A 25,477-nucleotide genomic window follows, 5' to 3' on the forward strand; every position below is an offset into this window, starting at 1 on the left:
AAAAAAAAAAAAAAAAAAAAAAGCAATACCAGTACGAAAACGAAGAAACAAAGTTTTATAATATATATAATTAACTTTTCATTACTTCAGTTTAAAGATTTATACTTATTCTGTTAATAAAAATATCACATTGCGTTTTACTATCATTGATTTTTTGTCAATAAATGCCCTTTTTTTAAAAAGTTTCTTATTATTTTTTTGCTTTCTACAACAAATTGCAGCTTGCATGGTGCGTAAAATATGCATTGTATTTTCAAGTCCTGGCCTAAAAAGACAGTAATTGCTAACACCCATCAATTTCCTATCTCCGAATTAATCTAGGTTTTCCATCTTTTTTTTTTTTTTTTACGAAAACCCCAGACACAAGAGGTATTAGAACCTATAGTACTTAGTGGTGTGCTGGGGTTGGAGGTTGAGAAGACGAAAGAAGATATTTGTTGACATTAGACTTGAACTTCTGTAGACTGTAATTTTCAGGAAATACGTATTAAGGAAGGTTGTTCCAGAAAATGGCAATTGAATGAATAAATGAGGAAGATGAAAAGTTGGTTCTGTGAATTTGAAGTTGGACAGTAAATGGATGTTGGTGGCACGTGTTTGGACTGTTTTGAAGGAGAGAGCAGAAATTACAGAAGCCAATTCAGAAGAACAGTGCCCATGGAAGTATCTATAGAAAAGGCATGCAGCAGAAACAGTACATCTATGAGATAGAAAGTGGGGAGACTGTTATTGTGGAGTCATTAATTAACCTAACTGTACTCTTTTGAATGGAATCTAGAAGCCTGAGAGAATTTTTGGGGGCACTGTCCCAGATGTGGGAACAATATTCCATGGAAGGGTGGATTTGCGATTTCTACAGAGTGAACAGCTGTTTGGAAGAAAAGTAACGCCAAGAGCGAAAGAGAAAACCAAGTTTTTTTAGCTGCAGAGGACGCAATATTTGTAATGTGCTTGTGTCAAGAGAGATTAGAAGTCAGAGTAATCCCCAAAAGCGATATATCATTTTGCCTATAAATTCGAGTGTCATCAAAGATAAGCATAGGAGCAGAAGAATCCTTTTTGTGAGATATAAGACAAGCCTGAGATTTAGAAGGATTGAAATCAACTAAGTTGTCTTTGCCCCACTGGAGAATTACCTGAAGATCGGAATTTAAGGAATTGTTAGCGGATATTCGAGAAGTCGAAGCTGATTGAGCACGGCAAGGTTTTTCAAAATGGAAAGTGGAATGCAATGTGCTATCATCAGCAAAACTACGGATAGGATTTCCAATCAATGTAAGAAGGACATTAATATACAAGAGGAAAAGAGTGGGGGGAAAGAACTGAACCTTGGGGGACACAAGCATTAGTGGAGAAGTTAGAAGACAGAGAGCCATCTACTATCACCTTCAGTGAGCAATTAGAGAGAAAATTGGATAACCAATTAATAAAAACAGTTGGCAAACCATAAGATGAAAGGTTGTTTTCAAGACCTTTATGCCAAACACGATCAAAAGCCTTTGAAATGTCAAGAGCAACTGCTTGTGTTTCACCAAACTTTTCGATTGAATTTGTCCATAAATGGGTAACATAGACCAGAATATCACCAGTGGATTGACACTGACAGAATCCATACTGGCAATCGTTGATCAGACGGAAGGTTTCTAGGTAGTTTAAGAGTTGGTGGTTAATTGATTTCTCCATTACTTTAGAAAGAGTAGAAGTAATTGCAATGGGACGATAATTGGATGGGAGGGACTTGTCACCCTTTTTAGGAACTGGCTGGATATGAGCAAATTTCCAAGCAGAAGGAAAAACACCTTTGGAATAAGAAATTAAAAGATGTCACAGGAGAGTAAGTTCAGGAGCACAGGGTTTGATAACAAGTGGAGAAATACCATCAGGACCTGGAACCTTCTTAGCATCAAGATTCACCAAAATCCTTCTGACATCCTTTTGATGGAAGACCACAGGAGGCATTGAATGAAGCATGTTGGGAATGGTGGGAGGTGTTTTACCAAGATCATTAATACATGAGTTGGAAGGAAAATGGGATGCTAGGAGGTCAACTTTATCCTTGGCAGAAGGGACAACAGAACCATCTGGTTTTGATAAAGGTGGGAGCAGAGATGGGCAAAAGTTGTGGTCAGTAGCTTTGGCAAGAGACTAGAATGCTCGGCTACCATTAGGGCAAGAAGCAAGTTTTCTACTCTTAGTCTGTTCAAAATCTAATCTGGACTGATTAATAACTGCTTTACAATTGTTGCGAGCTTTTGTGTAGGCAGAAAATGAAACTGAAGAATTGGAAACAGATAATTACGATATGCAACATTCTTCTCTTGAACAGCCTTAGCACATTTATTGGAAAACCAACGTTTAGATAAAGGACAAGATTTAAGAGTGGAGTGTGGAATAAAGGATTCCCTTCCTACAAGAATAATTTCACTGATACGATCTGAGCAAATGTTGATATCAGAAGTTTTGAAATAGTAGTTCAACCAAGGAAAAGAAGAAAAGAAATCTCGCAGGTCATCCCATTTTGCATTCTTGTAATACTAAACAATACGAGGTTGGGAATAGCCATGAGATAAAGGCTCCATTGGAGAAGCAACAATCACCAAGTTGTGATCGCAGGTACCTAAAGGACCACTCACTTCGACCGTGTACTTGGAAGGGTTGTTTGTAAGAAAAAGATCAAGTGTGTTGGCTGTATGGTTAGGATTGTCTGGTATTCTTGTAGGTAAATGAACAATCTGTGCAAGGTCATTAGAAATTGCAAAAGCCTCAGCATCTCGACCAGCTGGGTCGGTGTGACTAGAAAATGTAAGCCAGCTGGAGTTGTGAACATTAAAATCACCAAGGAAAATTACCTCACTGTTAGGAAAATTGGACTGGAGAAGTCAAGTTGCAAAGAGAGGAAGTCAAAGAGCTGTCTAAGTGATTTGTGGAGTTTGGAGAACAGTGGAGACAACAGATGAATTTGGCACAGTGAGGTAGAGAGATTTTAAGCCAGAAAAGATCGAAGAGAGGAGATTTCAAATTATCAATCCTCTGACAGGGAATATCGGAACGGACATATGCACAAGTACTATCTTTGAGGCAAAAGGATTCATACAGTGAGTAATTTGGGTAACTGAGATGAGCAGTATTTGAATTAACCGATAACTGAGATTCTGTCAGAAAATGTACATGGGGTTGGCAGACTGCAAGTGGAAATGGACATCATTGAAATTAGAATTGAGACCATGTATATTTGTGAAATGAACTATGAAATGTTTGGGAGGTTTAGATCTTTTCGCAGATAAGCTTATTCTATTAGTTTGAAAATTCATGGTGTATTCAATAGTATGAAAAATTGGCAGGGTGGGAACATGGTGTATGAAGTAATGAAATTTTTGGATATGGCGTATACACACACATGGTAAGAATATACCCAGATCCTTGACATAACGTGGCCTCAGCCAAGCCCCCCCTCCCATACACACTACTCGTACTCCCTCTGGTCACTGTCTGGCAGAGTAGAGGTAGCAAGATTATACACTAGCTGATCCGGAAGGCTCCTAAAGAGTTACCAATAGGTTTGGTCCGGTGTACTAACTAGCGGCTGGCCTGCGAACACTGTTTTAGAGCTGTACCCTCAAAATATCAGGAAGATTGAATCTCTCCACAATGTCCATCATAACCTCAAAAGTCATCAGTCATACTGCATGATTGAAGGAATGGGGAAGGGTTGACCAGAACGTAACTCTGGAGACTAAACATGGGTTCCACCACTTTGAGCCTCCAATAAGCAAAGTGGTGGTATTTCACCGGTTGATGAGAGTCATCTACCGCCTAATATTGCCTGGTAACAGAGAGGGGGGTGGCATTCCTCCATGTGGTGCTGGTGCCACACCTCAACCCCTGCTCACGTTGGTTTATACCTGGATGGTCACCCACAGTGTGCTTGTGCATGGAAGTTATACCCATTATTACTAACAGTCCCACTATCATGAAGGTGCAAGCAGAGGATTTGGCTGTCACAGACCATCCGGACTTCACCAAAATTGGGTCTACTTGACTTGAATTTCACCCGAATATCAGTTCCATCAGCGTTTTAGACTCCCAGGTAGCCAGTACAACTTACTTATCTTATATATCTGAGAGAATGTCTGTGACATCCTCAAGGACCATCTGCAGTTAACATTAAATGAAACCTAATTATTTTGAAACCTACATATTGTATTTAATTTAATAATAGAAATCATACAGTGCAAGATTTCTGTTACTAAGCTAAACATTAAAAAATAATAATAATAAAAATAATCACCGATTATCATCCATAATTAACCTATTAATGGGAAAAGTGATTCATCTTCCTAACCCCACCCCCCCACTGTCACAAGTAGATAGTTGTGTCCGTAAAAACATATCTGTATTGGTTAGTGCTGGTTGTGTCAATCCACCTGCTGTTTAATTTAAGCTCTTTGGTTGTCGACACTAGGCAATGATTTCAACGTGGATATAGAATCTTTAATTTCAAAGGTTTCTATTAGACAGCCAGTGAAGGGGGGGATTGAGTGTGGACGTACCAGTACGTATCGCACTGTTCAGTCACGTGTCAGACAAATTCCAGTGAACATCGCTAGTCGTTGTGCCATGCCATATCATGTGGATTTGAATGTTGTGCAGTATTATATTGTTTATTTACAGTATTTTTAAACTTAAAAAAACATTATGGACTGTTGGTTGAAGACTGGAAGCATGAAGAACAATGTTGAAATACAAATTAATGAGACACGAAAATCAAAATCATCCCTCAAATTCATCCCTAGATGACCTTCAAAAAACCCATATGAAAAGAAACAGTAAAAAGAGGAAATATAGTGAAGATTATATTAAATTTGGTTTTTCATTTCTTGGAGATGAGAACTGTCCAAACCCACAATGTGGCATTTGCAGAGAAGTGCTCGCCAATAGTAGTTTAAACCTTCCATCTTGTCTCGTCATTTAGAAACAAAACATGAAAATTATGTGGAAAAGCCATTTGATTTTTTTTAAATGGAAATTGCAAGAAATCAAAACATCCAATATTGATTTGCATATATCACTCAGAAATCAAAATAGTGAAAAATCACTTGAGGCATCGTACTTAGCTATGAAATAGCAAAAGCTGGTCAAGCCCATACTATTGCGGAAAATTTGATTTTCCCATGTGCAAAAGCTATTGTGAGGTGGTATATTTGGTGACAATTTGGCGAAGAAATTGGATATGATACCCTGTTCCAATAACACAGTGTCTCGAAGAATACATGATATGTCTGAAGATGTTGAATCCATTATATTCCAAGACTCAAAAAAGAGTAAGATAATCTTAATCAGATATGAAGATCATGCTTATTATATTTTTTGACTCAGTGGGCATTGTTCATTATCTGTTTTATGGTATTTTTATAAAACAGTTCTATGAAGATTATGTGATGCTGTTTGGAAGAAAATTGGCCTTTGCATCATGACAATAGCTCGGTACTTTCCATTCAAGAATTTCTTTTGAAGACTCCACCAATGTGACTCCCTACTGCTGTACACAGAAAATTTTCATCTGAATATTCATTAAGCTTCATTATTTTACAGATATAGTAATGCTGTAAAATCCATCATGTTTTACAAAATACATTCAACGTTTTAAAATCTGGAAATATTAAGAAAGCATTCCAGCACTTATTTCAGTTGCATTTAAGAATACATACAAAGAAAAAGGTGACAAATCTTTCTTTACAAGTTCTCACAGAACTGTTTTATTCTCTAAACCAGCGTTTCTCAACTGGTGGTACTTCAATAATGGACAGTTGAATTTTTTAAATTTATAAAATTATGAAAAATAAATATTATTTTTCATAAAAAGGCTTTTGATACTGTTGCACATGGAAGATTGCTGCACAAATTGGAGCAGTGTGGCATTGGAGGCAAATTGCTACTATAGATAAAGGGATGATTTAGTGGGAGAAGACAGAGAATGTATCAATGGACACTGCTCTTCGTGGACTAATATTATTAGTGGAGTCCCCCTGGGTTCAGTGTTGGGTCCATTGTTGTTTTCTGTATTTATTAATGATATTGATGATGGTATATCAGGCTTAATGTCCAAGTTTGCAGATGATACAAAGATCGGCAGGGTTATTAATGACACTAATGACAGTACGCTGCTGCAACAACATTTTAAGAAGGATGTAGAGCTGCTGGAACGAGTACAGAGGGTTGCTCTTATGAAGAAAGGCTTAATTTTTGCAAATTAGAGTGTCTGGAGACTAAGCACTTGCGAGGTGATCTGATTGAGATGTATAAAGCTTTGAATGATTTGAGCATGCTCACTGATGACAGGATTCTTCTCTTTCTCAGAATAATCGCCTGAGAGGGTATAAATTCAAATTGAGGAAAGGCGCAGTTGTAGGACAGATGTGCGGAAGTTTACCTTTAGCCAGACACTGCTTAATTGCTAGAACAAACTTCCATCTGTCGTTGTAGAAGTTGATAGCTTAAATAAATTCAAGGCAGAACTAGACGAACATTTGGAGCAAGTGGATGGGTGAAATGAGAAGGGTTTTTTTTTTTTTTTTTTTTTTTTTGGCCAATGCCACATAAGCTTACTTTCTTGCATTGTGTGCCTTTACTAATGCTAATGCTAATAATATATAAACAAATATTTATTTCATTTAATTGTTATTGATTACAATTAAATCAGGCATTTTGTAGTTTATTTTTATTGTTTTGTTTAATATTTGTTATTTAGTTTGCTCAATTTTTGTATTAAAAATGAAATAAAAAATATATATAATTTATAACATAGCCTTATTATGCGTATATATTCTTGACTTTTTCTCTTAATACAAATACGTATTTTAATGAGTGGTACCGAAATTTTTCAAATTTGGTTTTGGTGGTACAAGTATTAAAAAAGGTTGGAAACCGCTGCTCTAGACTATTTTTGCTGCCATCAAGATTTAAACTGCATGTGTAATATAATGGTCTGAATACTTACAGCAGAACAAGCTTTTGCCTTTTCAATAAATTTCACCAGTATTGCACTACTGTAAAACAGATGGCTTTGCCAAAGGTTAATCAGTTATGTGTTTAAAAGATTAGATTGCTGTCATCAGATAGCAGATGTTTTTAGTGACAATATGCAGATAAAACAGTTGTAAGGAAGGTTTGTTGTGAGCTCTCATGTATTTGAATTTTCAAAGTTGTAATATAGTTAAAGTTATATGGGTTTTTTTTTTTTTTTTTTTCCTGTTTTTTTTTTTTTCATTAACGATCACCTGATATCTGTAGAGGGATTGGTTAGTCCTGAAAAAAGTTGTTATAGCATCTGCATCTTTTAAACAAATAGCCAGTTAACCTTTTCGAGAGGCCATTTGTTTTAAGAAGTGAAATTACCAGGGCAACTCATTTTAAAGACAAGTCTGTTCTGCTTTAAGAATTAAGACAATTACATTATCATTGTAATGATCTCAGTGGGCATATAAATTAGTGCAATAGAGAAGACTGTTTTTACTTATTCTCCAATATCACTACTCAGAATGGTATAACAGCTGACAACCCAATTGTGAATTAATTTCGTGATGTGAGAGCTGCCAGATGTAGTGTAGTTTGATACATATAGGATATGTATGATTTCAGTGGTTTAAATCTTGCTGGCTGATAAAACAGATGAAAGGACAAAATACTCCCACAGATATCACATTTTCCCTGAGGTCAACTTGACAACTTCTAATAGCAGATGAAACTGCAAGATCGAGTCTATGTCCAGATAGATCCCAGACACTATGCCCACTGTATAGCTAATTGCATACTCAATTCGTTCATTAGGTCTGTAGCATGTCCTCCTACTCTTAAGCTTTCCACTCTTTTTATATTCATCCAGACTAATTCAATGTTATTTTGATGTTCATCATGCAATGATAACTATTCTTGAATAAGTCAGAAACATACCATCCTCTTTGTGTTATGTCTGTCTTTCCAACATGGATTGTACACAATTATCAAAAAAGATGTAACAGTTTTGAATGCCTCCTTTTTTTGTGTATTGTATTGACATTGGTGAGTTTGGTGTTATTAAACACATAAGATGTGTATTTATTCATCAAGCCAAAACATATTTGGTATGTGATTCCTGGCATCCAAGATCAGTTGCAGATGTTGGTTGAAGTTTACCACTGCAGCCAGTGTTTCTTCAAAGATTTCTTTAACATTTCTTTAGAAATGCCCTTTCAAGTTACTGGCATTGAACTGTCCACGCAGCACAGTTCAATGTAGTGCATGTTACTAGTCTGTTCTTTTCCAGCGAATACATTAGTATCCACCCCCTCATAATTGGGAAAGTTAAGGAAACAAGGCCTTCCCTTTATTCTTAATAACTGCATTTTCCTTTGATACTTTCAGTACCAAAATATGGTCACTGATAGCTATTGGTGTCTTAACAATTTGCAATTCCCCTAAACCCTTCTATATATGATATTAACAAAGACTCTTTCACTTCCTTTAAGTGAATTCCATCTCTCATAGATAAATAGACAGCTCCTACTGTCTAAGACAGAACATGCTGAGAAAAATTTCCCCCATGCCTTACAACCAACTTTCACCATTGAAATTGATTGACTCTAGCAAATTGTATACTGTGATTAATAGACATAAATTGCATACTTGTGTTTGATTACAATGCTTTATTTTTTTAGACCAGTAGGATTTAAGTTTCTGATTTCTTTAATATAAAATTAACTATTTTTGACTGCAGTATATTTAAACTCATGTCTTAACTTAATATATATACTATTTTTTAACAGGTAGAAAAAATATTGGATGATGTTCAAAAATTTGAAGATATGTATATACAAATGAAAAAAATTCACTCTCATTCTCAGGTAAAATTTTGATTTGAAATTCTCCAAGAATTAAATAATATTGACTCATTTATAAATATATTTTCATTTTTTTATATATAAATTTATTTCACATTTTGGATTACTGTAGCTTATCTGATTTTTTGTAAATACTTCAATTCTTGAAAGATACTGCTTCTCTGTATGTAGTCACTATTTTTAGATGTTCAGAAAAAAAGTTGTGGTTATTTTATACTAGATTTTAGTTTCATTATTCTTTCTGTATGGATAGTTGTTATCTATACAGGGTAGAATAAGAAAGCTGTCTATAACTGAAATTTTATTTGAATTATTGCTCATTTACAGATAATTGCACATAGAATTTTTCAAAAAAAACCCCTCAAACTTTTACCATCATTGACCAGCAGTTTGTGCTAGATCCTGGAAAGAATGGTCATTGCTCACCTTATGTAGAATTTAGAAGCTAAAAACCTATTTACAGGATAGATATAGTGTGACTCCCAAAGAAACAGGTCAACACTCAACTGTTTAGTAAGACTAGAAACATTTATTCAAGATGCCTTTCTGAAAATCAAGCTGCTGGTATCAGTTTTCTTTGATAAGGAAAAAGCATGTGAAATGGCTTGGAGATTTGCAGCTTTAAAAGGCAGTTATAATCTTGGTCTTAATGGTCACCTTGCAGTTTTTATAAAAAATTTCCTATTAAACTGCTTATTCCAATTTCTTGTATGGTTAGTTCTCTCTCATCCTTTTTTTGTCAAGAGGAAGGAGTTCCCCAAAGATCTCTTCAGTGCTTTGCACCTTTTTGCTGTCAAAGTTAATTCTGTTACAGTAAAACTTTCTCTAACTGTGAACAGTGCCCTTTTTGTTGATGACCTCAGCATTTTTATATATAATCATGCAACATGATAGTCATTAAAAGACAATTGCAGCAGTCCATTGACCACCTCCACTCCTATGGCTAATGGTTTGAGGTTTTCATCTCAGAAGACTATGTACATTTTTCTTGCAAACAGAACCTTCACCTGAGACAAAATTCCCAGGGGACCTATGTTTGATGAAAAAGAAATTGCAATTCATCTGACTGAGCCATCCATCCAACACATCCAAAGTGCACAACTGGGGGAGTAGTGTAGATCATTGCATTTCACTTTGAATCTACACTTGTTCAGTCTAACTGGACTATGGATTTCAGGTGTATGTTTTAGTACATTGAGAAGGCAAGATCCAATCTACCTTCAAACCATCTGCATTGCTACTGGAGCAGTTAGAACATCTCATGTCCAGTGTTTATACTTTGAAGCAACCAAACTGCCTTTGTTGTTTAGATATAAGCAATTGTCTTTACAATATACCCATTCACCAAGGTGCCTTCTTCCGCCCTTGAATGCTCGAGTTCCATCATGCAATTTCTCCATTAACGGCTGAGGCAAAGCCTATGCACCACTTTCTGTCTACTTCTATGCAACTGTATGCCGCTCATCAAGCTGAATAATTGGATGACTTCTTTCCTGTCTTTACTGATGGCTCAAAGCCAGAATCATGTTTAGGCTGCCATCAGCTTCAAACAACTTAGAAGATTCCAGCTGAATAAGTACATTTAAATGATGTGTATTGTGTGAGATTTACTTAGAGGTGTAACTACTGTTAAGTGCAAAGGGAAGCCCTTTGCTTTTGTAAAGGTGACCACATAGGTCTCAAACAGTTTTAAATTCTATGCATTAGGACTAATGCTCATACCAACAGCAAATTTTAAGTAGGAAGCATAGAGAGGAGCAATCATAGAAGCTATTAGGTTTTTCTAACTAAGAAATACTGTTCAAGGTTTAGACCTAAATGGATGTCAGATGTACCAGTGAAACTCTTGGAAGAGAAGAAAATTGCATGTGGTGCGCCGACCGGGCTAGCCGGGTGGGTAAAGTGCCTGCCTGGCAGCCCAAAGGTCGCGGGTTCGAATCCCGCCTCGGGTTTCGATCAAAGTACTGCAAAAACCTTGGGAGGTGCATTATGGCCACAGAAGCCGATGCGCCAAAAAAAAAAGGAAAAAAAAAGCATGTGGTGCATATAAATTATTAGGCTATACAGAAGTTTACAGTAGATATAAATCAATCTACAATCAAGTCAGCAAGGAATTTAGGCAAGCTAAGGTAGATTATAAGAAGTCTCTGGCAAAGAGTACGAAGAAAAGTAGCAAAGACTTCTTTGCTTGTGTAAACATTAGAAGCAAGGAGATGAATCATGTTGGTCCACTAGATATGAATGGTTTAACTGTGGATGATCCTGCTGTGCTGACAGACTGAATAGGTATCTTACATTTACAGAGGAGGCATTTTTTAGGAGTGGGAATGACAGAAGTTTATCAAATTCTGACAGGGAGTTAAATGATTTTGTGATAACCAAGAGGAAAGCAGAAGAGAAATTGCTGAAACTAAATGTTAAAAGTGTAGTGGGATCTATCTAGATATAATGAGGGAGGCAGCAAAGGAGGTAAGCAAACCTTTAGTCTTAATTGTGTGAGCATCCTTTGATTCACTAGAGTTCCTGTAAACTGCAGATTGTGAATGTATCCCCAATTCATAAAGAGGGATGAAAGACTGACATAAGTAATTATAGATGTCTCTTCAACTTATAATGCAGTTATACTGCAGAAACAGCTTGAATTTGTTAAAGGGCGATCTTGTCTGATCAGCCTTATTGGATACTATTACGCAGAATGAAGTCCTTCAAAACTGGGTGCAAAAAACAATTCTGACATTGTATACTTTGATTTCATAAAAGCTTTTCCTACACTTGTGCACAAAAGACTGTTGTATAAATTGGAGTGTGGCATTAAGGGCAAGTTACTGCTATGGATGGAAGAAGACAGTGCTTATCAATGTACACTTCCTTCTCTTTGTGGATCATTGTTATTAGGGGAGTTTCACAGGAATTGGTGCTCGGTCTTCTTTTCTTTGTTTTCTTTTGTGTAGAGGTCTTTTATGTTTATTAATGATATTGATGAATGCATATCTGGTTTGATATTTAAATTTGTAGATGATACAAAGTTTTGCAGTGTGGTTAATGACAGTATTTAGGGTATGCTACTGCTACAAAATATAGAAAAATTTGGCAGATGGGCTAAGAAGTGGCAGTTGAAGTTTAATATTGGCTAATGTGCAAGGTACTGTATTTGGGTGACAGTAATCCCAGATTCATTTTAATTGCAACTGTAAAAGCTTAATATGCTTTTCCATATACTTGTAGGTCTCTCTCTCCTTATATATACAGGGTGATTATACATACAGGGCGACAAACTTGCAGGAGGTGTAGGGGGCACAAAGACAAATCGGAATCACATAGCATTGCAGGGTCCAAAATGCCTTCGTCGTGCGGTAGAGGACGTTGAACGGGAGGTCGCGTGAACACTGATCCCACTGGAAGTCAGCATTTGCGAACTGGTTCCCGAGGCAGTAGGATGGACGAGTATTCAAACATTGAACTGGCCGACATGCACCTCGTGTATGGAGCTGTGGACTGTAATGGGCGCGCCGCTCTGCGCTTGTACCAGAAACATTTCCCGCACAGGCATCCTCCTCATCATACGATTTTCGCACGTGTGCACAGAAGGTTACGTGAGACTGGTTGTTTCACGAGAGGTACCATGAATCGAGAGCGAACAACGAGGACGCCAGACAATGAGGAGAATGTCCTACGTCTTGCAGAAGGCAATCCGAGTACGAGTACTCAAGCGATAGGCCAACGATTGGATATTTCCCAATCCATTGTATGGAGGATACTGTCAACAAACCAAATGAGTTCATACCATCTGCAACGCGTCCAATCATTGGAGCCTGCGGATTATCCACTCCGGAGGACTTTTGCTACTTGGTTTCTTCAACAGAGTGCGGCAGACAGCGCATTTGCTGCGTCCGTATTGTTCACGGATGAGGCAAGTTTCACAAGAGAGGGAACCTTCAATCGGCATAATGCCCATTTGCGGGCTTTGGAGAACCCCCATGGTACACGAACACGTGCAACTCAACGCCGTTTCTCTGTGAATGTTTCGGCCGGCATCGTTGGAGACCACCTCATTGGACCATACCTTCTTCCCCCTCGTCTGGACGGTAGGGCATACTTGATCTTTTTACAGCAAGTCCTGCCCAAACTTATTGAAGAAGCACGTGTTCCTCAGTCGTTGCACCGCTCAATGTGGTTCCAGCATGATGGGGCTCCCCCACATTACACCAGTGACGTCCGCCAATACCTAAACGTTACATTTGGACAGCATTGGATAGGTCGTGGTGGTCCGGTTCATTGGCCTGCTAGATCGCCGGACCTATCATGCCTGGACTTCTTCTGCTGGGGCCAAATGAAGACATTGGTGTACGAGACCCTCGTTGATTCAGTTGAAGACCTCTTCGCTCGCATCTCTGTAGCTCCCGGGGAGATTCGAGACACGCCAGGAATCTTCCAGAACGTTAGAGATTCCATGCGTCGGCGCTGTGAAGCCTGTGTGACTGCTTCTGGTCGAACTTTCGAACACCTTCTGTAGCATGGCTTTTTGCCAATGTAAAACTTGTCATTAAAATGAATTTTGTTACACTAATGAGTTGCTGTTTCTGTTCTTTTTCTTTGCTTCTTTGTTCACGTGACCTCTCGCATGACGAAGCCATTTCGGACCCTGCAATGCTATGTGATTCTGATTCGTCTTTGTGTCCCCTACACCTCCTGCAACTTTGTCGCACTGGTAGTGAATCACCCTGTATATGTTTGTGCATGTGCGTACATGTTCAAAAGCTTTACATAACAACACATGCAAAGCTTGCACAGACTGTATAAAGCTAGCAGTCCCTTTTTTACATGCAGATGGATGGACAGACAAACAGATAGATGGAGATGATGAGGACAATAAGTGCATGTGTGTATATATACTCAGTGATCACTGAATTATGACTGCCTATATAATACAGTGTTGGGCTGCTGTTAATATTAACGGATAATTGCTGCTAGCTGCCTAGGCATTGACTTCTCTAGATGTCTGAAGATGTCCGTAGGGATCTGTAGCCATGCTGCCTGCAAGGATTCTCACATGTTGGAACAGATGATGATTGCACGTCCATGTGCCTCACTTCTCATTCCAGAACATTCTTCAGGGTGTTCTATTGGATTGAAGTCAGGCAAATTTGAAGGCCAATCAAGATTGGTGATATCATCACTGTGTTCCTCGAACCACTCCTGTACAGTTCGGGCCTGTTGATATGGTGCGCATTATCACCTTTGGCAGAAGTGGTTAATGACAGTAATCAGTTTATGTGACTGCAGTAAGACCTAGAAAAATTAGGCAGATGGGCCAAGAAGAGTGCTTGGGGATAATGGGGAGATCTATCTACTTGCTTTGGAGATACTACAGGAGAGGTGGCGAGACCTTTGGCTGTGGTGGGGGAAGCATCCTTGGATTCAGGGGAACTACCTCTTAATTGAGGGTGTGCAGGAGTGTTCCCTGTTTTTAAGGGTGGTTTTGAGGTAGGTGAATGACTGTGGACCTAATAGTTTGACCTCTGTGCCAAGGAGAGTGATGAAGTCATTGGTTGGGAGTGGTGCAGGATCATCTTAATAGGGGTGGGGTTGTGGGCCATCAGAGCACTGGTTTGTTATGACTGTGAGGAGACTTGTACAAGACTGTTCAATTTCTCTCATTGTGCAATAAAAAGTATTTATTTATTTATAAAGGGATGGTTGTGGAGTGGATAAGAGGGGTTAGGGTGGTTGTAGATAACCACTGCTGTTCATGGACTGGTGTGTGATCAGTAAAGTTACATGGGAGTCATTGTTAACCTCTTGTTTATCAGTCACATTAATGTGGTTTCAGGTTTGTCTTGGTTTTCTGGTGATACAGAGGTGAATGTGGCAACTGGTGATGGTGATCAGAGTGCTGCTTGAGGGGGATCTGGATAAGTTGGGAAGATTGGCTGTAGAGTTGTATTTGGGGTTTAGCAGTGATTGGTGCAGGATGCTGCTTCTGGATCATGGTGTTCCCAGAGTGGCATACCATTTGTGTCCAACAAGTTCATTGTGGTGGAATCTGGTAGGGAGCTGGGAGTGGATGTACAGTCTGGCATGAGTTCTCTGCAATGCCGTGGGCTGCTGGAGCAGCTCATGAGGTTCTGTTGATGATATACAGGAACTTTGCCAGAGGGAGAAGGAAGGTGTTTTGGCTGCTTCTATGTGCAAGTTTGAAGACCTTGTTTTGGGAGGCCCATGGATCTTTTGGAGGGGGTGCTGAAATGGGTGGTGGGATTGGCTGTAGAAATGAGGTCTGTTCTTGCTGGGTAGGATTGGGGTTCTGTGAATTGTGGTCTATAGGAGCTGGATGCATGGTGATGTTGTTTGGGTGTATGGGGCTTTGGGAGGTTGAGTATGCTGGGGGGTGGCATCTTTGCTCTCTTTTTCCCCCCTCTTGTAAGCATCTGAATTGATACTGTTTTGTTTTTTCTGCCTGCTTGCTGAACTATTTACAATGAATTATTTATTTCATTTAGCATTTGTCCAAAGAGCTGTTAGATATGAAAGAACTGTTAAGTACACAGCTAGCAAAGTAAGTATTTTACTCTAAATTGTACTTATAAAATAAAGCAAAAGAAAAATTCTATTGGTAAAAGTTTTTATATTTCTAAGAATAGTAAATATCTTTGTTGGTCTATTGACACATTTAAATTTAATTTTTAAAATTAAATTTATGTGTAAAATAAATTTAAATTTATTTAAAAATTTTTATTTTTGATTTCTCGGTCTGAGATGTTTATATGACTCCCCTTCTCTTTATTTAATTAGCAAAAATCTTTTGTCATTTTTCATCTTCAATTAATATGCTATGAACATACCTGTTTAATGTTTTTTTTTTTTTAAATTGGAAAAGGTAGAATTATTAGTATGAAACAAGCTTAGAAGTTTACACTGTTACTATTAAAAGAGCACACTTTTTTTTTTTTTTTTTTTATTATTAAGATTAGTGAAGTGTCAATTTCAAAATAGGTGTTTTGAAATATTTTCTTAATGAACAAGTTCAAGTTTCACAGACTTTCACTAACAGTATTATGTCTAATGAAAAAGTTTATAAATCTGAAAATGCTCACAGAAATGAGTTTCATCAAGGCATGTGTATTTATTAAAGTTTAGTGATTGTTTCAAGGGTTCTCCAACTGGTGCCTGTTGATGTAATTTGAAGTGCCTGTCATGGAATCTCAGAATCCCACACCTTTGATTTGGGAACACTGGAAACTTGCGGACAGTTTATAAGTTCCTATTCAGAACAGTCTCTGCTGTCAATTAATTAATACAGAAATATATATACATATTTGTTGCTTTTCTCAGAATTTTATTTATAAAAATATTGCAATTCATGTGTTTTTCAAATTGCGCCTGCATCTCCTTCCCATGATATGTTGTCTTCACAGTGGAGATAACTTTGAGAACCACTGGATTATCTCATCTAAGGCTATAGCTTTAAATGTAATCTGAAATGGCATATATCAGGCATCTTCCCATATCAAAGGAAATAATGTATAGCAAGAATATTGATGTATTAAATGAGAGACAGTAAAAATCTTGTAACACAGCATTAATGAATCCTAATCCACTAGAATCCTAATATAAGAAAATGGCTGAAGTATATAGCATGCTTTGAAAATTATTGTTACTGCTAAATCCTGGATTCTCTAGATAATTATATTATCATTTGGTGAAAAGGTGGGATGCTATTAATACAAGATAAATAGATATATTTCTTTTGGAGAGAGAAGACTGGCTGTCATTGATGCTGAATAGAACAGTGGTTATTCAGCAGAATGCCCGCCACTGATTTGAAGTCCTCTGATATCTTTCTCTTTCCAAGTATCAAAAGTTTGGCAAAAGGGATACATTCTTGAGCTTTCTGGAAGAAGTCCTGTAGTGTAGATGAAAGGCTCTGAAATTGATATCGGTAAACAAGTTCCAGAAATGCTTCCAGTTATGGCTGAAGACAGTAGTTTCATTTAGAATCGTTGATGGCAACAATAGCAAATTCAGTTTTTAGTCTACACCTTATACATGTATCTCAATGCTTCATGTGTGTATTTAGTGTGTGTGTGGGGGGGGGGGTATCTCTTGGCTAATTTTTTCACATCGATATAGCGTCCACCAGTGCCTCCTTTCCAGATGTCTTATTAATGTTTGATAAAATTATGAAAGATCCTTTCTTCACTCATTCCACGATGTTTCTCTCCTTGAGTAACCAGTTCCATCTTCATAAAGATGCAAACAGATCAAGCATACATTGTATTTCAAGATAAAATTTATATGCAAACATCTGACATTAGTAAGGGAGAACTATCTTTCCTCTTGGCCCCAGGTGCCAGGTATGGTCAGGTGATCTCAGCATGTTTCAATAGTGTTTTCCAACCAAGAATCTCCCTCTTTTTTTTAGCTTGAATGTTAGCAAATTAAAGTTATTTAAAATTCAGCTGGTTTCTGTTTTGTGAGATAAGTGAAATTAGGAAAGAAAAGATGCCTTTTTTCTTTTATTTTCTGTTTAACTAACCTAACTTGCCACTTGTAATGTTGCTCCCACCTCCCTGTGGTTGCGCTGATAACTTGAGTGGGGTAAACCAACCCCCAGCGCTAAAAGTAGTAAAAATGAATACCAGTGAATATCTTCATTGAACATACAACATAGCTCTTAACACAGCAACATTCATGAAACTAATTGTGAACCCTCCCCTCAAGAAACCAAACCTCCCACACCTCTGATATTACATTCTCTATTTACTCAGTCTGTGAGCAAGCTCTCTCCCTTTATCATTCAGAGAGTTCTTGAAAATGCAGCAACATTACTGAAAATGGTGAAAAATCTTATCATTTTCAATATTTATTAATGATATTGAAAAAAGTATAACAAGCTGATTTTTTAAGTTTGCAGACATTGCAAAAGGTTATCAGGGTGGTTAATGACAGCAATCAAGGTGAACTACTGCAGTAAAACCTAGAAAAATTAGGCAGATGGGCTGAGAAGTGGCAATTGAGGTTTAACATTGATAAATGCAAGGTACTACATACTAGTATCAATCCCAGAATAACATACCAGTTAGGTGATACCATATACAAGGTGGTGAAAAATGAAACAAACGTATGGGTAATTGTACTGTCTAGTATGAAGTTTACTGAGCAGTGCAGATATGCTGCCCAGACAGCTCATGGGGTTCTTGCAATGATATAGGAATTTTGCAAGCAGGGACAAAGAGGTGATTATCCCATTGTATAATGCATTGGTTAGGTTTCATCTTCAGTACTGAATACAAGTCTGGAAACCTCATTTTATGAAGGATATAGATCTCTCTGAATGAGAGACCAGAGTTCAGAGTGGAGCAATCAGATCAGCCAAGGACACAAAAGGGTACTCTTACTGAAAGACTTCAGTTCTGCAAATTTCATTGTTTGGAACTAATGCAACTGCAAGGAGACCTGATGTGAAGTGTTTAAGTAAACTTAAACACATAAGGGGACATAAATTTAAATTGAAAATGGTTGGTTGCAATAGATATATGAAAATTTGCTTTTAGCCAGAAATATTGCTTGTCGGAATGAATATCATCTGATTTCACGGGCGTTTTGAATAAATTTAAGGAAGAATTAGACAAATTAATAGAAGGGAGGGATGGGTTGATGAGGTGAGTATTTTTTTTTTGAACTGTTGCTGTATAAGCTTACTTCTTGTATCATTTGCCTCTGCAAATACCAGTGCTAACCTCCAGACAGGAGGCTTACCGAATGTAAGTATTCGGGTGACTGAGAACTTTTTCCCAAAGCACTCTGCAACCAAAGCTCTCTTTTTTAAGTGGAATTCCAATTCAAATACTATCATTATCTCCAAGGGAGTGATCACTGAATGGGATCTATAACTTTTCTGAAAGAGATATAGTCCGGTAATTACAAGGTCAGAATGTAACACAAACAAAATGAATCATGACATGAAAAGATGCCAATCTAGTCCTGACACATCACATAATCTTGACCTTCAGTATATCAAATTTGCCTGCTTCAGTCAAAGCAAGTTACTTAAAGTGCTGTGTCCATCCTTTCTTTTCAAAATCCATGGACATAAAATCACATTATGCAGATGCAGAGGCCTGCTGATATAAAAGCTGTTAGACAAATAAATTCTCACACTAATAAATAACAGCATTCATACTTATTTAAATTTTTTCCACAGGCACTAGTCAGGCTATTGCCATGCTGGCGCCTCAGTAGCACACACTTCTTGATTAGACCGGGGTTCGAGCCCGTCACCACCAAATACAGAGAATGCGGAAAGGTCAGGGAATGACCACTGCATATCCCCGGAGCAATATGGCCTTAGTTGCTAATGCTCCTAAAAACCAAAACAACAACAACAACAACAGCTATTGACATATTCTTCTATTCCCTACTCATTGAATGGAAAATCTGTGAAGACTCTTAATAGTGATCATTTTCTCATGATCTGTAAAATGGCTATAGCTCATACTTTGTAACGTGATAGAGAATGTGAAAATTTCCCAAATGAACTAGGCAAAATCCCTGTCTATCTTAGGTGAGCAAATTGTCATTTTCTGATCTGTAGCACTTATAATAAATGAAATACTGTATTAATAATATATTGTTTCCACTGACTTGACAGTTTAATAAAATGGCAAAATGATTACATGGATGTTAAATTATATATAATTAAAACTCCCAAACCCGGATAAATGGTGAGGGTTGGCGTCAGGAAGGGCATCCGGCCAAAACAAAAGAAAATGTTAGAATGATGGAAAATAGATGTGAAATGGCTAGGGCATACCCCATAAGCGGCGTGCAGTCACTTCGCCCGGAAACTGCGAAAAGGGTCAGGGCTACCAAAGGACGGGTTCAGTTAAAGAAGTTAGTCCAGCTAGAGAAGAAGAAGAAGAAGAGGATGAAAAGTGTTAGAATAGGAACATTGGGACGATGAATGGAAAGAGTAGAGAGATTGTGGATTTGATGCAAAGAAGAAGAGTGAAGATCCTATGCCTACAAGAGACAAGGTGGAAGGGAAATAAAGCGAAAGAGCTCGGTGAAGGGTACAAGTTGTTCTTTAGGGGAGTGGATGAGAGAGGAAGAAATGGAGTAGGTATTGTAGTTGACAAGGAGTTAAAAGATGGAGTGTGTGAGAGGTTAACAGAAGGAGTGATAGGATTATGAGCATCAAACTGGAAATGGGTGGACACTTGACCACAATAGTATGTGCGTATGTCCCGCAAGTAGGATGCAGGGAAAAAGAAAAGGACAGTTTTTGGATAGAAATGGATCAAGTGGTCATGACAATACCTGAGAAAGAGAGGTTGATTATTGGAGGTGATTTAAATGGACATTTAGGAAGAAGCAAGAGAGAGGAAGGAAGAGTGTATGGAAGGTGGAGTATTGGGGAAAGAAATAGAGAAGGGGAGAGGATAGTAGAACACTCAGTGGCATTCAACCTGGGTAGTTAACACCTACTTCGAAAAGAAAGAAAGCCAGCTTATAACCTACAAGAGTGGGGAAAGGACAAGCCAGATTGACTATATCATGTGCCGTAGGAGGTATCTAAAGGAAATGAGGAACAGCAAGGTGATAAACGGAGAAAGTGTGTCTGCACAACATAGATTGCTTGTGGTCGATTGGGAGGTTAAACTCTGCAAATTGCAGCATCTGGTGACTAGGCACTTGCGAAGTGTATAAGGCCTTGTATGGTTTGATCACACTCAATGCCAGTCGGATTCTCCCTCTTACCCAGATTAATTGCCTGAGGGGACATAAATTCAAATTGAGGGAAGACAATTGTAGAATAGATGTGTGGAAATTTTCCTTTAGGTAGTGGTTGATTGCTGGAACAAACTTCCATCTGTCATGGTGACAGCTTAAATAAATTCAAGGCAGAACTAGACAAAATTTGGATTTGGATTGAATGGATGGGTGAAATGGGAAGGTTTTTTTTTTTTATTTTTGGCTGATACTGTATAAGCTTGCTTTCTTGCTTCATATGCCTCTACTAATGCTAACTATCCTGCCAACCTTTGTGTCATCTGCAGACTTGGACATTAAACCTGTCAGTGTCATTGATAAATATAGAAAACAACAATGGGCACAACATCAACCCTGGGTAACTGCACTAATAACATTAGTCCATGAAGAGTAGTATCCATTGATTACAACGTTCTCATAATGAAATCCCAGTATATGATATCAAAATTATGGCTATCTCATAATGAGACACAATGTCTCATTTGGTGGTCTCCAGTAATGGTTCTTTCATTTGCTGCTATGGTATAAGGATGCTAATAGTATAAGCAGTGCTTCCCAAATGGTGTTCTGTGGAATACTGCTGTTCCACAGAACACCATTTGGGAAGTGAAAGTGCAGGTTCTAGCATCATATAAGAGGTGGGGGGGGGGGTTCTGTAGAATAACATTTTCAAGACTTAAAAAAATTATAATAAAATTTCTCAAAGAGAATTAGATATTTTTATAATAATTTTAATTTAAAAAAACACAGCATGTTCAAATGTTAACCAAATGAATTATATGTATGTAATTTGAAAAGATAAACATAATGTTATTTAAATAAAGAAGATACAAACTTTTGGCAGTGCTGTACTATGCTGTATCGATTGCACTTGTGTTGTCTGTACACTGTAAGTGGGCAGTCTATACTGGAAGGAATGTTGATTCTGTAATTTTTGAAAGATTATGAAAGAGTTCCATGGCCAAATTTAATTGGGAAATATTGATATAGAGTATTAATTCACTTCCTATAAGTGTGGTCATTCCCATAATATAACATTATAGCCAACTTTTCATTTACATTACACTTCACTCAGCTGAATTTTGTACAGTATATAAAGCATTGGCTTTAATAAGATTATCTTAAAAATATAATTAATCAGTGGTCATTAATTAATAGGGTTCAATACACTTTGAAATGAAAATAAGAAATTTATGATTTATTACAATTCATTTCAGATTAATATCAAATTCTCATCAGTCAATTCAAATTATCATGCAGAGTGTTATGTTTTTTTTTTTGCCTGTATCAATATGATAGATAATGCAATAAGGTTCAAATTCTGTGTTTATAGACGTAAAGATGTTATTCAGTATGGTCTTACTCAGGATGAAAATGTACAAAAACTAGAAAATGAACTGAAGAATATGGAGAAAAAAATGGCAAATTGGTTGGAAGCAGTGAAAAATTGCTCGTGTAATTCATCCAACTATTTGGCTACAGCTGAATCTCATCTAGGTTCCCTTCTTTTGGAGGTAAATGTTAATATGTTTTTATTTGCTGGTTTAATATTTGATATTGAAATAGTAATGTTATTGTCCTCCTTGATACAGACTAAAATTCATAAAGCACTGCCACTTGTTTGGAGCCTAGGTACGAGTCCAGTCCCATCTGTGACTGGAGGAATTTTTAAAGGCCGCTTAAATCAATGCTAAGTTTAATGATATTAGATGAGGCTTTATCCTTTGAAGATTCCAGGTGGTTTTTTTTTTTTTTTTTTTTTAGTAGCCTGTGCGACGTGCAGATCAATATTAAACATGCACTTTGTCATTTGTAGTAAAATAACATCAAAAGTATATTCAGGGTGTTGAAAACTTAAGGATCAAATCAGACAAACCACTTTTACTGTGGATCAAAGAATAGGAGAACTGTAAAGATTATACAAATAAAAAATAATATATTTACACACACACAGTTCAACTTCGATATAATGTGCCTCTTTTATGGTTTCGGATATACCGCAAGTATAATCATGTCCCTTAAAACAAATTATGAAAATAAAATAGAGCAGTTCATTCAAAGAACTAACAATTTCAATTTGGAAACTGGAATACTGTATATATTTAAATCTGCTTGTATATCTTATTTCCGTATTTCGAAGAGGGGAAATTAGCTAAAAATTGGCTGTATATTCGCTTCAATATATTTAGTTGCATAGCAATTTTTGGTAAATAAACAGCACATGACAACTTTTCTTTGACTAGAAGTTACACTTAGAATAGCAAAAACTGCCAAGAACTAAACTAGAAAAAAACAAAAATAATAATAAATAAATAAATAAAAAAATATATATATATATAAAACTGACAAGTGATTTATGGAAAAATCACATGGCTTCACATTATGATAGGCTTGGATGGCTTGGTTTTGATTTAGTTTTCTCAAAACATGGTAAATTCTAGGGCATCACAAACAAATACACATCAAAATTAGTAAATCAATAGAATTTAAGTAATAGCCATCTATTAAGACCACTATTAAGAATTATGTACTTCAAGAAAAGTTAAAGATTATCAAAAGAGTTAAGAGTGGCAAAACAAAATGCAGTATAGTTCACAATCGTTCTGTGTGAAATTCCACATAGAATGATCTGTGGTTGGATGAAAGAGGAATAAAAATTGTATTCATTCATAGACTCCATTAGAAGATGAAGCAGGCTTCTAAAGAAAGAAAACTAGACTTTATGAAAACAATGATGTTGACAACAAGTGGTTTTGCTTCAGAAGCGAAGTGAAGTAGTACCAATAAATGGAGTAATTTTGAAAGCACGGTCACTTAAATTTCATAAGTTACTTGCGTGGAAATGATGATATATTTAAAGCTTCCGAAGGAGTGGAAGGCTTGTCATGGGATATCACAGATTAGTCTTGTAGGTGAATCTGAGTTTGGTGACATTACAGCAGCAGAAGCAGTTCCTGAATTTCCGTGTAATGTGATTCAAGATGGTGAATTCACAGATGAATAGTTGTACAATTGTGACAAAACAGTGCTATACTATAAACTTCTCCTCGAAAGTCATTAAAAAGGCGCCCAACAAAACATAGGGAAGGAAAACTAACAAAGAGAGAATTACTGTGTGCAAAATACCATAAATCACAAGATAAAGCCATTGTGCATATGTTAAATTTGAAGTCCCCAGTGTTTTTTGCATGTCAATATTAAATCTATACCTGTGATTTATAAAAATAGCTCCAGCACTTGGATGATGAGTGATATATTTGCTTCGTGGTTTGAAAGTGAGTTTATACTACTGGTAAGATGCCACTTGCTTTCCAGAAAACTTGAAGAAAGGGTTCTGCTACTGTTGAAGTAGTGTCTAGCTCCTCCTTTGGCTGATGTGTTGAAATCAAAAGATGGCAAGATTCTGCCAAGGAACACAACTGCACTAATTCAGCCCATGGATCAAGGCATTATTTGAGGCTTCGAAGCCTACTATCCTAGTGAGCTACTTGCTGGTATTATGAACTTAGAAATTCAAGTTCTAGAATATCTCAAAATATTAACATTGAAAGACGTTGAATATAATATTGGATTAGCATGGGGGGAAAAATGTATTGGAAAAGACAAGATTGCTAAAACCTTGAATTAACAGCATTTTCAGAACAAGAAGCAAAGGCTGCTTGTAATGCACTCTTGGTGGCAGTCTTGGAGCAAATGACCTAACTCATTAAATTGGGTGGATGTGGCAGTTCCAGTTGCACATTACCTTAGTGAGGAAGAAATTGCAACCTCTGTGAATAGTGTGGATAGTCAACAAACAGAAGGCCAGTGACGTTGGGGGTGACTCAGAAGATAATGTGGATAACTTGTTTAAGGCAAAAGTACCAGAAATTAAGAAAGTGCTTGAAAACATTAAAGAGGTGATGGCATGTTTAGAATATTAAAGTGATACTGAACTCTTAATTTATTGTATCTGACCACTATTAAGAATTATGTACTGAAAAAACTCTGTCATCAGTTCCAGAAAACTAAATTACATGCCTATTTCCGAACAGATGCATAAAATGTAAGGCCAGTGACGTTGGGAAGTGACTCAGAAGATAATGCATTCTGTTATTAACATTCCATAACAGCATTCTATATTAGTAGAATGTAAAGGGAATGATATGATCTTTAATGCTTTATGTATTTTAGTCTTTATGTATTTTTTCTCATAAAACATCAATATTTATTTACTAAAGCAAGTGTAATTAAGTTAAAAGAAATGGGGGGGGAAATGGTAGAATTTTTTTTCAGCTATAACACAGATATTAAAGTTGTCACCTAACATAACCTAACCTATGACATCCACATTGTATCAAGTTTGTACTGTATGTATATATTTTTTAATTAGCTAATATGAGTTCTGTGCATTATTTATTAATTGAATTAGTTTCACAAGACTTGTTTTTGTTTAATCTCATTTTGCTCATTTAACCCCAAACTTTTTTTTTTAAATTCGGATTTCTCGCACCCATTAACATCACGTGAGTTGGTTATCCCTGGGTGGTCCAGTACTACGCTGATAGCATACTTGTTCTTTCATTAATGAGATGGCAGTAGCCACTGAAATATATCTCTCTCAGAGACTTCTTGTACTGTTTCTCTGTTCTTCTACTGTAACTTTGTTTCCTTTTACCATAACTATGTGCATGTATCGTTCTTCTGCTAGAAGAATTACTATTTATTTGTAGTTGAACACTGAAATACCTTCACTAAATGAGAGATTGATATTATGAGAAGACTGTATGCTTTTTCTATTGAAAAATTTAATTTACTACGATGAATTGAATTAACTTTGCATTCATCAT

At 36.9% G+C, this 25,477-nt stretch overlaps 1 protein-coding gene across 2 annotated transcripts in view; it reads left to right on the top strand.

Annotated features, from left to right (window-relative positions):
* Positions 1–25,477, top strand: part of LOC150082990 (uncharacterized) — a 389,813-nt gene that overhangs the window by 234,877 nt on the left and 129,459 nt on the right. For both annotated transcript variants that reach the window (XM_090376961.1, XM_090376963.1), the window contains exons 12-14: positions 8,802–8,879; positions 15,377–15,432; positions 21,982–22,162. In XM_090376961.1, coding sequence (XP_090233087.1) covers positions 8,802–8,879; positions 15,377–15,432; positions 21,982–22,162 — 315 coding nt within the window. The remainder of the gene's footprint in view (positions 1–8,801; positions 8,880–15,376; positions 15,433–21,981; positions 22,163–25,477) is intronic.

The sequence above is a fragment of the Mastigoproctus giganteus genome, chromosome 7, assembly GCF_048544385.1.
Source record: "Mastigoproctus giganteus isolate SK-2022 chromosome 7, ASM4854438v1, whole genome shotgun sequence".
Taxonomy (NCBI): domain Eukaryota; kingdom Metazoa; phylum Arthropoda; class Arachnida; order Uropygi; family Thelyphonidae; genus Mastigoproctus; species Mastigoproctus giganteus.